The 16,207-nt window shown below is 38.2% G+C and overlaps 1 protein-coding gene across 1 annotated transcript; it reads left to right on the forward strand.

The window, feature by feature from the left end:
- The first annotated feature begins 2,057 nt into the window (after window positions 1-2,057).
- LOC131989814 (E3 ubiquitin-protein ligase TRIM39-like) lies at window positions 2,058-10,422 on the forward strand. The gene is made up of 7 exons (XM_059355149.1): window positions 2,058-2,627; window positions 3,351-3,446; window positions 3,707-3,940; window positions 4,688-4,835; window positions 4,959-4,985; window positions 8,772-8,947; window positions 10,051-10,422. Exons 1-7 carry the CDS (start codon window positions 2,058-2,060, stop codon window positions 10,420-10,422), a joined length of 1,623 nt encoding a protein of 540 aa, XP_059211132.1.
- The last annotated feature ends 5,785 nt before the right edge of the window (window positions 10,423-16,207 follow it).

A 16,207-nucleotide genomic window follows, 5' to 3' on the forward strand; every position in this document is an offset into this window, starting at 1 on the left:
AAATGATAACTAAATACTAGTGGCTATGTTAGCATGTTGGATAGTGCCCTCTTATTGCAAACTCTAAAACGCTTGTATGTAAATGTATGCATATGAATAAAACAAACCCTCTGCCTAAAGTCATATTCCAGCATTTGATGCTGCAATAACTTGCTCTTTATGCACAATATGTTTGATAACAATTAATTTAAAATATTACGTCATTATTTAATCTCTGAAGTTTTATCTATGCAGCCTGACTTTGTGAATCACTAGACACTATAAAGATCTTTACACACAAGAGACTGAGGCTTAGACTTAGAGGCTCTTATTATTAACAGTATGTCTCATTAATATAATTCTTAGTGAGTTGTTTTTAAAATTGGTAATAGGGTGTTGGTGCACCGGTGTAATTATGTGGATATTTTCTGTGGGAAGCGAGGGTGTGTCTGGCGTGTGTATTCAGCCGAAAAACAGTGACTAATACGCCGAGCACACCAAACAGTGCAGGGTGTATGAGTCCTGAATTTCAAGATGTATGCGGTTATGCATATTTGCACAGTAGATGATAAATAAACACTTCCTTGTGGAAGGTGGTCAGCTGTGTTTTTGCTCTGAGGACAGTGTGGCTTTGTGTTTAATTCATTACGGAAGTTCACCAGTCCTGTTATCGGGTATAAATCTTTGCATGCACTACCTCTTTTAAAGATCTTCCTCAGCAACTGTTGCCCTAACTTCCTTTGGTAACACTTTACAACAACCAACTAAGTGATGTTTATAGATGGTTTATAGACCAATTATTAACCATTTAAAAAGTGCTGTACAAATTTAATCTTTAAATGTTTTCAACCAATTTCAAAAAGGTGTATGAGTCATTTCAAAATCATTAACATACTTAATATGGTGTTAAAAATGTTAAAATGAGTGCAACTAAAACTATGAATAAACTATTGATTATTGTTAATGGTAAAGTAACTATAAACTTACATTAATAAACCATCTATTTGTCATTTATAAATGATTTAGTTAGTTAAACATGAATAAATGATGTATTTAAAACGTAAAACCTCCTGAAGACCCAGCTCTTCAGAGAGCATCTTCTTTCCTAGCACCACACGATAATTCTACTCCTTAAAGAATTGTCACTAGCACTTATTGATGCACTAATAGCTCTTTTTGCACTAGACCTTGATTGTTTGCTTTTATTCTTCCTGTAAGTTGCTTTGGATAAAAGTGTCTGCTAAACGACTAAATGTAATGTAAATGTAATGTATTTGTATTTGTACCATTCTAAATGGCCTATATATGGTTTATAAATGATGATTAACCCTTTATCAGGCAAATAACTATATTTGGTAACTTCAGGTAATATTTCGAGAAAAAAGTTGCAAATTTACTAGATTAAAGTGGCAAATCTGTGCTAAAAAAGTCGCAGATTTATGAGAAAAAAAGTGGGAAAAAAGCAACTTTTTTCTCCCAGATTCACCACTTTAAATCTCATAAATCTGCGCATTTTTTTCTCGTAGATTTGCCACTTTAATCTGGTAAACTTTTTTCTCAAAATATTATTTTCGTATGTTTATTTTTATACATTCTGGCAGTATGTAACATCCTCGGTAACGCTTTATATTAAGGTCCGTGTAATAACCATTAATTAACAAGTAATAAGGCCCTTGTAAGTCCTTACAAGATGCTTATTAACATTATTGTGTGTTGTGTGCATTATAAGCTTATATAAGGGTTAATAATGGAATTACAAACACCCATGACCCACCCATTATGTCTTTGCCATGCCTTTATTAATCTTATTTTGTTTGCTTATTGATATTAAAATATACTTTATTGCTCATCTATTATAAGTTAACTATAAGTTAACTATGCTTTTTGCAACTACCAGATCTAAAGCGAGAACAATGCCTTATTACTTGTTAATTAATGGTTATTAAGGACCTTATTATAAAGCTTTACCAACATTAATAAACTACCTGTTTACCATTTATAAATGATGGTTATTGTAAAGTGTCACCTTCCTTTTTTTTAATTTCACTGTTTTGCAGCCAATTGGTTCCTCAGGTAACATGTTGCCAGAAAAACAGTTCCAGTGCACCATCTGCCAGCAGGTGCTCACCGACCCGGTCACCACTCCCTGCGGACACAACTTCTGCCAGGCCTGCCTCCAGAATGTGTGGGACACCAGTGACGTCTGCCAGTGCCCCACCTGTAACAAATCATTCACCTCCCGGCCCGAAATAAGCATCAACACCGGCTTTAAGGAGCTGGCGGACACATTTAGAAACATTATCGTCTGTTCGTCAGCTTCTCCGCTCTGCTCAGCCAAACCAGGTGAGGTGGCGTGTGATGTCTGCGCTGCAACCTCCCTGCAGGTTAAGGCCCTCAAGTCCTGCCTGGTGTGTCTGACCTCGTACTGCCAGGCCCACCTGGAGCCTCACCAGAGAGTCGCCACCTTGAAGATCCACAAGCTGATCGAGCCGGTGAAGAACCTGCAGGACAGGATGTGCAAGAAGCACGAGAGGCTGCTGGAGATGTACTGCAGGGACGAACAGAAGTGTGTGTGCCAGTTCTGCACCGAGACCGAGCACAAAGACCACCATGCTGTCACGATAGAGGACGAGAGTGGAGAGAGGAAGGTATATACAGAATTCTCTGTGTTATAATGGTCTCAATGGATGTAGACTGTCGGGGAAACCCCGCCATTGGCTGCCAATTTTAGAAGGAATCCTGATTGGTTTAAAGAGAGTTTTTTCCCCCAGAATGTCAATGGATGTAGCCATCAATTTCGCCAGTGCTTACACAGTGCTGTGGAGATAGGTCCGGCTATGCAAGACAAGTATTATAAACAATGTAGGCAATATGGATTTCCGAAATACCAAATCAGTGCCTGCACTGTTAAAAAAAAAAAAAAAAAAAAATGCCATTAAAACAATGTAAAAGGAAAAACATTTATTGCAAATATTAACCATGAAATGGGCATTGGAATGTATAGATTAATATAATGAGACGCAATGGATTTTTTTTTTTTACAGTATTATTGAATAATTTATGTAAAAAAATATGTTAAAAAAAAATTCTAATAAAAAAGTTGCCAAAAACACTTACCGCTATATTAAAGTTAAAAAAAAAACTGTTTAAGGATTTATTTTTATTGGGTTTTTGCTCCTACAGTGTGATAATAAAATTATTATCATGGGAGTTAATGGAGGTACACTGTAGATATTCACTAAAAATACATTAAAAACATCACAAAGAAGATATATATAATGCTTCAAAGACTAGAGTAATAGTTAAATTTTCTCTACTAATGTTTAAAAGGCCACTAACTGAAGGTTTCCATTTCTGTTCTGCCTGTTCAGGTCCAAATGAAACAAACTGAGGCGGGTTTTCAGCAGATGATCCAGGATCGACTGAAGAAAGTGGAGGAGATCAAAAGCTGTCTGAAGCTCAGCAACGTGAGTCTTAATCACTGTCACAAAGCTTCGGTCTTGTCTAGAATTCAGCTGGTGACTTGACATGATCATGAAGCATTTCACTCAAGTTAGAAAATTAAACAAGTTTCCAATTAATGTCACTTAACTGACTTTTACAACCTCGAAGTGAAGCTCCACATCAGGCCACAGTGAATGAACAAATGAGAAGACTGCATGAAAAATCTGTTCTTTTTTTAAATTGAACATATTAATTTACACTTTTTTTATTTATCTCTGTCCAGACGAGTGCAGAGAAGGAGATAAAGGAGAGTGACCGTCTCTTTACGTCTCTGATTCGCTCCATCGAGGAGAGAAAAAGTGAAGTGAACGCGGAGATCAAGGAGAAGCAGAAAGCAGCAGAGAGGAGAGCAGAGGAGCTCATCGAGGAGCTGCAGCAGGAAATCAATGAGCTGCAGAGGAGAAACACTGAGATGGAGGAGCTGAGGGACACGGAGGACCACCTGCACGTCCTACAGGTTACAACCCACCTTTGAACTTGTTAGTTAAAGTGGTAGTAGGTTGAAGGAAAGAAATAGGTTTACAGGTGTTTTTTTATTTTTATTTTTATTTTTTACAAAAACTGTTGTTTTTACAGTAAAAAACTGTTGTTTGGTTTGCAACTTTTTCTAATATTACGGTAAAATGATATTAGCACTGTTAATTTCACGTTTAAGGTCAAGCCATTTTATTCCATATTTTACATATATATATATATATACACTGTAAAAATGATTGTAGAAATTACAGTAAAACACTGTCAAATTGCATTAGAAATAAGGTGCAAAATTTAAAATTGTATATTACTGTAATAGACACTTAATTACCGTAAATCAAGGAATAGTGCACAGCTTAAATTGTAAAAAATATTTTTTTAAATGTATGTAAAATTAATAGAGAAATACCATAATGTCACAAAGACAAAATTACCCTGAAAAAAGCAGGATTATTCAGTCTAAATAACTGATATTTACATTTAAATTTACAGTAGAAAATCCACTCACTGTATTTTTTACAGTGACGTTCTGGCAACCACAGCTGCCGGAATTTTACCGTAAATGAAACTTTTTTTTTTACAGTGATATATATATATATATATATGGGAAAAACAATAACTGGTCAACCGCATCAGCACATCAACACTAGACAAGGACTGTCACAAGATGCACTGCTTAAACTCAAACAGTAATATTGAAATTTCTTCTTCCCTGTATTTCCTCTTGTAGAGGTCTCCCTCTCTAATGTGGCCTCCACTCACCAGAGAGTGGATGGAGATCAGCGTCCACCCTGAAGTCTGCATGGGGACATCAAGGAGAGCGATGTCTAAACTGGACCACACCCTGAAGAACGAACTGGACGCTCTGAAGACAGAAGGTAGAGTGACAAGTCTGTCTATGAAATGCATGTGCAGAAAAGTTATCTCTGAAGTTGTTTTATGTTTTTAACCAAAATATCCAATTGAAACAATTGAATATCCAATTTTTTTTTTCCTGACAGAGATGAAGAAGATGCAAAAATATGCAGGTAAGACGTCATGCAGCATAAGTATATAGGCTCAATGTTCAGGTTGAATTCATTTTAATTCATATTGTTGGATTACTATGTAGTTGAAACAATATTTTGGGATTTTTCTGCCCAATTGTGGTTGTGTCACAAATAAACTTCATGGCAGACAGCAAACCTGAAAACACTGATATAACTGGGTCAAAAGAAAGATTTTCCCATTTTACTGCAAACAAAAATAGATTAATAGCACCAGAATAATTTCATAGTAATATCATGGGTTATAATAATGGGTTAAAACTTTTTTTTAATGGTAAACAGTTATGCAACATATATAGCGTCACGCCTTTTTTCAGACGGCCCAATAGTCCAAAGAAATTATCATTTCAACTTAAACTAGGATGTTTCGAATAGTGGAAGAATATTAATATCCCTTACTTATGTGCCAGTACTAATACTACACTGTGAAATTACCCCACTGCAGTAAAAATACAGAAGTATCAGCATCAAATTGTACTGAAAGTATCAAAAGTAAAAGTACTCAGAATGGACCCACTCAGATTGTTATATCCAAATATATTATTGGATAATTATTATTGATGCATCTATGTAAGCAGCATCTTAATTTTGTAAAGATAGGGCTAATTTCAACTACTTAATATACTGTTATGAGGTTTATATTTTTAAAGTGTAATCATTTAAAATTTATTATGTTTCTTTATGTTAAATCTTGACCTGAAAAGTAACTAAAGCTGTCGGCTCAATGTAAAAAGGACAATACTTCCCTCTAAAATGTAATGGCATAGGAGTATAAAGTTACACTCATGTGAAGTACACATATATCAAAATGTTATTTAAGTACAGTACTTGAGTAAATGTAATTAGTTACATTCCAGCACTGGATGTTTCTCCAACCCTAACCAAGGGTTTTTTTGCCTAAATTGAATTTACTTATTCTGTCACTTTTTCCACCGCATAATTTTCACATTCTATGTGAAAGTGCTTCGAAAAATTCCATTGACCTGCAGATTGGTGTGTGAAGGGCCTTAAGGGTTTGATTTTAAGGTTCTTTTACTAGTTTTTAAATGTCTTAACGGTCTTGGGCCATCTTATCTATCTGATATGCTTTTATCATATCAACCCTCGCGGGTCCTGAGGTCCTCTGGCACCGGCCTTTTAATCATTCCAAGAGTTAAAACTAAAACCTACGGGGAGGCTGCATTCAGCCATTATGGCCCGCGCCTATGGAACAGCCTGCCAGAGGACATCAGGACCGCAGAGACTGTTGATGTTTTTAAAAGGAGGCTCAAGACCCACCTGTTTGGTCTAGCTTTTAACTGATTATTTTACTATTTATTTATTTATTTATTTATTTATTTATTCCCGTTGTATTTTAGTTTTTATCTTTTATTTTCTATCCTGTTGTCTTTTAGTCTTCTAGTTTTTACCCTATCCTGTTGTCTTTTAGTCTTTTAGTCTTTTAGTTTTTATCTTGTCTTTTAGTCTTTTAGTTTTTATCCTGTCCTGTTGTCTTTTAGTCTTTTAGTTTTTATCCTGTCCTGTTGTTTTTTAGTCTTTTAGTTTTTATCTTGTCTTGTTGTCTTTTAGTCTTTTAGTTTTTATCCTGTCCTGTTGTCTTTTAGTCTTTTAGTTTAATTCCTGTTGTCTTTTAGTCTTTTAGTTTTTATCCTGTTGTCTTTTAATCTTTTAGTTTTTATTCTGTCCTGTTGTCTTTTAGTCTTTTAGTTTTTAGCTCCAGTGTTTCCTCATGGGGGCCTCCTCACTGGGGGGTGTGTTGGGTCTGCCCATGGGGATGTGGTCTTGGGGACTCCCGGGGCCCGGGGGGCTGGGCGGCTCTGCACCATGTGTGGAGTCCGCCTCGGTCTCCCCGGGTCCTGGTGGTCTCTGTGATGGCGTCCTCTATGGCTGTGGGCTCTGCCACCTCTCAGTGTGGATGCTCCCACAGGTTGCTTTTTCCTCATCTGGATCCTCGGTGCCTTGCCATGTCTCTACACTGTCAATCAATATGTGCTGTGTGTGAGTCTGAGTGTGTTTGTGTGCGTGCATGACTAAATGCGAGTGTGCATGTTTGTGTATGTATACTTACAGATGTGTATGTGGGGGAGGGAGGGGTGGGTTTTGTCATTTTTATTGTTTGTTTTTTCTTATTTTTTGTAAAGCACTTTGTGTTGCATTTTTATGTATGAAAAGCGCTATATAAATAAAGTTTGATTTGATTTGATTTGAAGGGATGTGAAATTCCAGATGCTTGGTGTCTATTTCAATTCTTTTTCGCTGTTCATTAAACCCAGAAAGTACCTTCCTATCAGTGATATAATACAATACTTTAAAAATGTTTTGGCAACGACAACAAAGAATTATAAGCCCCTTTCATAGTGCTGTCCCGCAAATGTCCGGCTATATTGCGGGAAAGATCTGTGCCGCCATTTCGCCTCCAGGCAAAGTGATATTCGCACCCCTATATAGTGCAGTTCAGTGTCGCGGAACGATGTGGGAGGATAGTGGGAGGAGATGATAGTGACGTGAAACAGAGCAGCAGCAGTGCTGCACAGTAGCAAAATGCTAATAGGCTAACAGTTAGCTCTGTAGCAGTACAGTGTGTATGTGCTGCAGCAGTATGTGTTCACTTAGTGACCTCCGTTTGTTTACAACAAGCACCGGACACTCTGTGCAGTTAGTGATGTCGGTTTGTTCACGATCAGCGGCGGACACCACCTGTACAGTTAGCATGCTGGTTTCTTTACAATAAGCGGCAGATGCTGTGCACAGTTAGTGACAGCGGCGTCTGCAGCTGTTGGGCGTCTGTGGTTCAGTTGGTAGATCGCTCGCCCACTGATCGTAGGGTTGGTGGTTTGATCCCTGACCTCGGCAGCCTACATGTCGAAGTGTCCTTGAGCAAGATACTGAACCCCAAATTGCTCCCAATGCTGCGTTGGTGTGTGAATGAATTCCCAATGGTGGCAGGTGGCACCGTTCACGGTAGCCTCTGCCACCAGTATGAATGTGTGTGTGAACGGGTGAATGAGCGCAGTCTGTAGTGTAAAGCGTTTTGAGTGGTTGCCAATCGACTAGAAAAGCGTTATATAAGTGCAGGTCCATTTGTGCAGCTGAACTGTGATTCAATGACTGTTGGACAAAGTGGGAGGTGTGTATTAGACGTCACGCGCGACGTCAAATATCCCGATTCGCCCCATTGGCCCGTTCATAGTGGTCCCGCTTCCAACAGTCCCACCAATTTTCCACCTCTGTGACTTCCTCTGGGGGCGGAAAATTGGTGTGATCATTTGATCCCGGCATCCCGCTTTGGGCGTGTTCATAGTGGAGGCGAGACGTTACAGAGCCGTAAATGTCCCGGCATGAAACAACACTATGATAGGGGCTATAGTCACTAAAGAGACATTGCATATTGTGAAAACAAGACGAATATCGATAGAAGTGGGCGTAGAAGTGGTGGTTCAATGCTGTAAGAGGGACCACCAGGAAATTCTATGTCATTTAGCAGCTGTTTATTTCCTTTGTTGAAAGCATTGCAGCTACTGACATTTCTTTGTAACCCAAATGTATATATGTATCAGGGTTTTTTTTTTGTTTTTTTTGTTTTGTTTTTGTTTTTTCTTTTCTCTCTCCGTTGTGATTTCCTTTTTTAATTTACTAGACTTGATTGTCTCATGTGAGAATTGTATTTTCTTTGTTTGTTGTATTGAAAAATTTGAAAGATAAAAAAAGACGTGGTGGTTCATACTGTAGATTTTGTATTTAACTTTTCTACATCTTGCATGTCCCCAGTTGATGTTGTTTTAGACCCGGACACGGCCCATCCAAACATCGTCCTGTCAGCTGACGGCAAGCAGGCGGGTCGTGCCGAACTCCTGCACATCGTGCCGGACAACCCCCAACGATTCGACCCCGTCATCTGTGTAGTGGGCAAGAGAGGCTTCCTGTCCGGGAGGTTCTACTTCCAGGTCAGCGTCTTGTCAAGTGTTATGGAAATTAACTCTTCCTATTAGTCAGGCGGCTTAGGAACAGATTTGGCAAGAATGAGGACATGTCGGACAAAAGCACCAAATTTTTTTTACTTTGACTGTTGGAAGCGGGACCACTATGAACGGGCCAATGGGGCGAATCGGGATATTTGACGTCGCGCGTGACGTCTAATACACACCTCCCACTTTGTCCAACAGTCATTGAATCACAGTTCAGCTGCACAAATGGACCTGCACTTATATAACGCTTTTCTAGTCGATTGGCAACCACTCAAAACGCTTTACACTACAGACTGCGCTCATTCACCCGTTCACACACACATTCATACTGGTGACAGAAGCTACCGTGAAAGGTGCCACGGATTTGCTTAACTCAAAATCCGTGGAATAGCCACGGAATCACTCAAATTTCTGTGAAACTGACACGGATTTCGCTTCAATGCAAGTGGCAAGTGCAAGACAGTCATATCCCGTGGCTATTCCAACATACAAAATGATTATGTACATTCACTGAGTGAATATTTAGAAAATAAAACATATTTCTTGCTAGAAATGCTATCAAAATCCATTTTTATGCAGAAACTAAGTCAAAATATTGATTTTTTTCACTAAAAATGAGAGAACTGTCCGCCATGTTTTTTGTTCTGACCGCCGGGACCTTAAAAGTCACGTGACTTGGAACAAACCAATAGGAAAAAATATCCATGGAATAGCCACGGGATATGACTGTCATTAACTTGCACTGTAGCGAAATCCGTGTCAGTTTCACGGAAATTTGAGTGATTCCGTGGCTATTCCACGGATTTTGAGTTAAGCGAATCCGTGGCTATTTCACGGATTCCTGTAAGACCAGGTTCCTTAGAAGATATATTGGTTCTCATAGATTTTATATGGGTGCCATCCCTGTTCCACAATCTTGATGAAGCGGCTCCTAGTAAAAATTGAGACTTATGGTGATGGAGAGCATGTGGGAAAAATGTGGTGCTTCTGTCCGGCGTGTCCCCTTTATTTTGCTAAACTGCCTGACTATATGCTTTAGTTTTCAACTTAAACTCTTCATATTCTCTTGCATCGTCAATCAGGTTGCAGTGGGGACAAAGACGTTCTGGGACCTGGGTGTGGTCAAAGAGTCCGTCAACAGGAAGGGGATGATCACCTCCAAGCCGGAGAACGGCTTCTGGACGGTGCGTCTGAGGAACGGGGAAGAGTACCGCGCCTTGGACTCCCCCTCTGTTCTTCTTCCTCTCAAGAAGAAGCCGCAGACTGTCGGAGTGTTCACGGACTACGAGGAGGGGACCGTGTCCTTCTTTGACGTGGAGGCCAGGTCTCACATCTACACCTTCACTGGGTGTTTGTTCTCAGAGAGGGTCTTCCCCTTCTTCAGCCCGGGGATATTTGATGACGGGAAGAATACAGCAGCGTTGGTTATCACAGCTGTTAATCAGGAGACTTGAGGAGGAGCTTTTGTCTGCAGAAAGTCTTGTTTTCTCTGTATCTGTTCTTCTACTGTGCATACATCTGCATCTCAATACATTAGAATATGATGGAAAAGTTAATTTCCAGCTCAAATCACATAGCCCCAACCAAGTATTGGGTCATATAGATGACATACTTTTCAGAGGCCAACATTTCCATATCAAACATACTTTTTAAAATTGGTCGTAATATTTTTTGAGACATTGAATTTTAGGTCTTCCATTAGCCATAATCATTATAATTAGAAGAAATTAATAAAAAAAAACAAAGCCATGAAATGTTTCATTCTGTGTGTAATGGATCTATATAATGTGTTATTTCCACTTTTTGAATTTAATTATTGACATAAGTAAACTCTTCTATGATATTCTAATTCAGGGATGGGCAACTAAAATGCTGGAGGGGGCCACAATTTTTCATGGACACTACCACAGGGCCACATATAGAACTGTGCACTTCACCAGATATGATGAAACTGCAATTTTAAATATGTTTACAGTGCAGTAATAATAAATAAATAAATAAATAAATAATAAATAACCATTTACTGTGGACCAACATTAATTGCAAGAAGTAATTTTGTGCATTTTAACACTGCACTTTTAAGATTTCATGCTCAAATGCATGTAGTTGTACTGAGGGCCATATCTGGCCCCTGGGCCTCCAGTTGCCCATCCCTGTTCTAATTTATTGAGATGCACCTGTACACAGTTGTAATGCCCCACACTCTCAAGGCATTTTGAACCCTAAAACAGATGCAAAAAATGCATTCAAAGCAGCAAAGACTGCAATGCTATATCAGCCGATGCACTATAGTTCAGCAGCCAACCTTGTACTGAAAAAGTATAGAAACTATGATGGATCAGTAATGGGTGAATCTGAATTAAATACGCAAAATCTAAAAACCTCTGACCTTTGATCAAAAAAAGCAAACCACAGACTAAAACACCAGCAGCTGTTTCGGTGAAAACTTTTCACATAAGTATTTCACAATAGAAAGTAGGTATATAGTCCTGATAGGTAATATGTTTTGTTTGAATATGTTATAAAAGGTTATATGTATTTTATTTTGTAATGTTCGGCATTGTGAAGAGGGGCCATTAGGTTTACTTTACAGTGCAGTATGAATGTCCTTTTCAGGAGACTGTATTGATTGCAAACAAAACCAAAATATTGAAAATTAACTATTTTCATGAGTTGTGAGTAAATAGGCCTATTTGGGCCTCATGCAACCATCTACACAACAATGCCAATGCAAAACTTGATCAAACTTAGGCTTAGCATAGCAACTGAATTTTACATTACAATACATTGATATTACATAACCATTCAAGGGGTGCTAATTACAACTTTTACCATAATGCTCAAAATGTTGTGAGAATAAAGCCTTGACTTGCATGTTCAAATCAGTGTTTCAATGGTGATCTGTATTTTAAATAAAGGAAAGTATAATAATTTTACTCTTGTGCCCAGAAACCTTTTTCTGTTTTGCACAACCTTTGCATCAGTCCAGCCTCGACGGAGTGTCCACGTTTCCATGTGCTTTGCATTGTGAGAGGACAAATGCCAAACCATGCAAGGAGGAGAGAGGAGGAAGCATTTAGTGAGAAACTTAACATAAAAATAAACAGAGCACTTTTACTAAAGCTTAATAATGTATGTAGGCATTAATCAGTTGGACCGGACATTAAACAGACTTTACCTTGCCAGCTCCCAGGTAAAAGTCTGTGTTAGGGTTGTCACGATACTAAAATTTTCAACTCGATACCGATACTATATAGGAAGATATTCGATACTCGATACCATTTTCAATACCACAAGGATAAAAATAAAGACCCCAAAATTTCAAAAACAGAAATAATTTTATTAACAAGAAAAATGCAACATGTAAAAATGAACAGAACCACAGGTTAAATATTTATAATAAAAACAGTTGTGCAAAAAGAAACTTCAACTATGATAACAAGCTTCAGGTGTGAGGTAGTGCAAAAAATAAATAAATACAATAAACAATAACACGTAGAACAATATTTTCAGCTGTGTGTGTTGCTGTTTGGTTGCAGGTCGACTTTTCTCTGCTTCATTCTGGGAAAATAACACTTTTTAGTCACCAACATTTATGTAAACTTATTAACTCTATGCTTATGTATACTGACACTGTGTATACTGTGGGTTTCGATACTTTTGAAAATGAGTATCGTACATACAACGTTTTAGTATCGATACTTTTGACAACCCTAGTCTGTGTAATGTCCAACTGAGCCCATGTGTGAATTGAGGAGGTCATTGCAAAACAGGAAGAATACAAACAGGGTGAAAAAGAAGGGTAATTTGTACAAAGATGGCAAGGAAAAATTTTAACTGGGGGGAGAATTTTCAGACATAATCAAGCAACAGCAAGCGACTCAGTTGTTTATGACCAAATTACGAGCTAGCTAAGTGACAGCCTACTTTTTGGGTCATGTCCCGCCCCCTGTACGCTCCACCCAGACACCACCATTCACCTAAAGCTCACAGACATTGTCCAGAGTTCATATGAGACAATGTCTAAAGCCAATGTTTGCTGAAAGCTGCATTTGTGGCTTTTGGAGTTACAAGCTGCACCTCGACATATTACCAATTTATACACTCAAATATAAACGATGGACATATTCATCATGACGTCACACATTGGTTTGTGGACTACAGTCGATTTCAGCATTTATTTGTGCAATGTTTTGCAGTGCATGCTCAGAACGGATCGGAAGCTTGAATGGCTCAACATAAATCAGCTAGCATTGCTGCTAGCTACCTAGCTAGCTAGCTATCTTGGTCAGCACAGAACAATAGTTCTTCTTTCTTTTCTTTCTTAATCCAACCAAACATTTTCAAGCAAACAAAATGTAACAATGAATTTTGATGGAGTGAAAACATGCTGTGAAAAAATGGAAACACAAGGTGCACTAAAGTAGCAACCTGCCAACAATGCAGTAGCCCCTTGAAAGCATACCCTGCTTTATCGTCTATTTAATCTAAATGGGACCAGAATTTACCAAGTGAACATTGTGTTGTATTGAAGAAGACTTGAACCTAACAATTGAGGCCATAAACTCCATAGGAAAATGGTAATTGTGGGGAAAAAATCAAGTGAGAAGTACGGTAATTTGCCCATTGACAGGCTTCTTTTTGCAACAAGTGGAGTCGCCCCCTGCTGGTCATTACGAAGAATGCAGGTTTAAGGCACTTTCCCATTGGGTTCACTGTTCAGGCCCAGAGGTTGCCTATTTACTCATCTAGCACTTGGAGAAACATTAGAATTGATTTGATCACCTAATGCAGTGGTTCCCAACCTTTTTCTTGAGGGATCCACATTTTTACCAACCGTTGCCTGCTTCTGGTCGCTTCCAGCTTTTTTAAAACTGTCCATAATGTTTTGGGGCCTGTTTGTGACACGAGTTCCCTTTTTCGGGATGTTTAGTTGTCTGGTGTCGCTTCAGCTTGCAGGGTTTCAAACTTTTATTTTTCCAGTTTCTCACTGCAAAAGATGCATTCGGCTCTAATTTTGTCCATTGCTGCTATGAAGCCGAACTCAATGTAACTTTCATGGTACACTCTTTTTCTTTTTTTCTTTTTGACATATTCAGCATTCTCATCTGATGCTTCACCATTTTTCCATTAGGTCTCTGTTTCTTTTGCTAGGTGAGGTTCCCTCTATGTATACTGCAGGAGGAACATCCCTCCTGCAGTATACATAGAGGGAACAAAAACCGTTATTCTCGCAATATATTTTTTAACTTTTCTGTAGTGATTTTTTTATTTAAATTAATGAATAAATGTTTAATGCAGCCCTTATTTAGTTGTTTTGTCACACTAATGAATTAAATACTGACTCATCTATATCCAACACATTAGATTTATTACACCCCTTAAAATCAAGAGGGCTTCGCGACCCCCTGTGGATCTTTGGTGACCCCCTTGGGGGGGTCGGGCCCCCCTGTTGGGAATCACTGACCTAATGCATGTAACTCCTAATATCACACTCCTTTTAGCTCTGTTTTACCATCTCCCAACATAAATATGCAGCATTAATAGCTGTTTAATACCTGTCCGATGCTCCACCAGGCAGTTAATAGTTACTAATTCTATTTTATGCTAAGCAGCAAACAGTGTGTTTTAGAGCTTTTTTCTCTGAGATGGGTTTATAAAAGTGGTGAACCAAAAAATTTGCAGTCTCAGAAACCAAAATGAGGTTAAAAACCCTATAATATCCCTATGAACAAACCCTTTGACATTACATGGTATTTTCCATTGTTCAAATTGATTTGTGCAGCTTTAAATATTTCAGCAGGTCACTTTAAAACCTTTTTTAAGTGCTGACAGAGAAAAAGTGGATTTTTGTGACTCGAAGATTAGATGGGTACATTTCCTCAGAGAGAACGCGGGCAGGCGTCCTGTTTTGAATAAATAAGGTGTGTTGCTTTTTAAAGGCAGAATCAAGATACAAGAAAGCAGAGAGGACCACACCCGGCTTCTCTTGTCTGCTTTCTCCATCACAGGTGAGTTTTATCATCACGACAATACAATTATATTTGATTTAAATGACTTGGTTTTACTAAATTTGAATTAAATTTTCCTCATAATTTAATTTTCTTATAGCAAGAACAGATCATGGAGAGGGGCATGATTGGCTTTTTGGTACTCTCAGGTAAGGTGTTTATATGTTGTGCATCAAAGGGTTAAGAAAAGGTTCCTTATACTTCCAACTCTGTCCACAGGTGTGTGCCACTTTGCGTCCTCTCTTCAACAACATCAGTACCTCTTCATCAACGAACCAAAAACTTGGCCTGAAGCTCAACAGTACTGCAGAGAGAAACACATTGATTTAGCAACCGTCAACGACGAGTACGACCTGCAGGAACTAGCCGACCTGGTTGAGTCTCAGGTCACATTTATCTTCGTAGGTTTGCACAGAAGTTGGAGTTGGTTGAAGTCAGATCCTGGTGACTACAAAGAGGGAGAAGCGGCCTACTGGAACTGGGCAAGTGAAGAACCCCAACTAACAGAACGTTATTGTGGGAGAATGTTGCTGCTTGGACAATGGTTCTCTACAAGCTGCAGCAGAGAAATGATCTCCATCTGCTACGACGGTAAGAATATGATTATTATTTTGTGTTGTTGACACTCTGCATTTTTATTTAAATAGCAGTCTACATTTCTGTGTTGAAGCAATTTATATAACCGGCAGCTGGTTGAAATGTAACCCTTCAACTGCTGGGAGTGGAAAATCATACCTCATTTGATTTGATTAAAGTTCCCAAAATTAAAAAAAATTAAAAGGCCAGACTTAACCCACAGTTAATAAGAAACAAAATAACCATAAAAAAGACTCAATAAGCAGAAGATAAAATAAGATTAGATATTTCTTTATTAGTCCCACAACTGGGAAGTTTTCAGTGTCACAGCAGCAAACATGTATAGAATTAAACAAGCAATTTACAAGAAATATAAAAGTGTTAACAATTTAAACCAGAAGAAATACAAAAGTAGAAGTAATATTACAAATACAACGTATAAATAGGACATCTTAGATGACATACTAAACAAAAGAAACATAAAAACAAGTTGTATATTTTTGTTCATCTTTTATATATTTCGGATTATATTTTTGCATCTAGTTTTTAAATGTACCACAACCTTCAGTACGAATAAGTGAATGTCATCAGTGTTGCAAAAAATAAAATTAGATAAAAATAGAAGACTTTCTTCTCAAGTTGAAAAAAAAAC

Source organism: Centropristis striata, chromosome 17 (assembly GCF_030273125.1).
Source record: "Centropristis striata isolate RG_2023a ecotype Rhode Island chromosome 17, C.striata_1.0, whole genome shotgun sequence".
Classification (NCBI taxonomy): Eukaryota; Metazoa; Chordata; class Actinopteri; order Perciformes; family Serranidae; genus Centropristis; species Centropristis striata.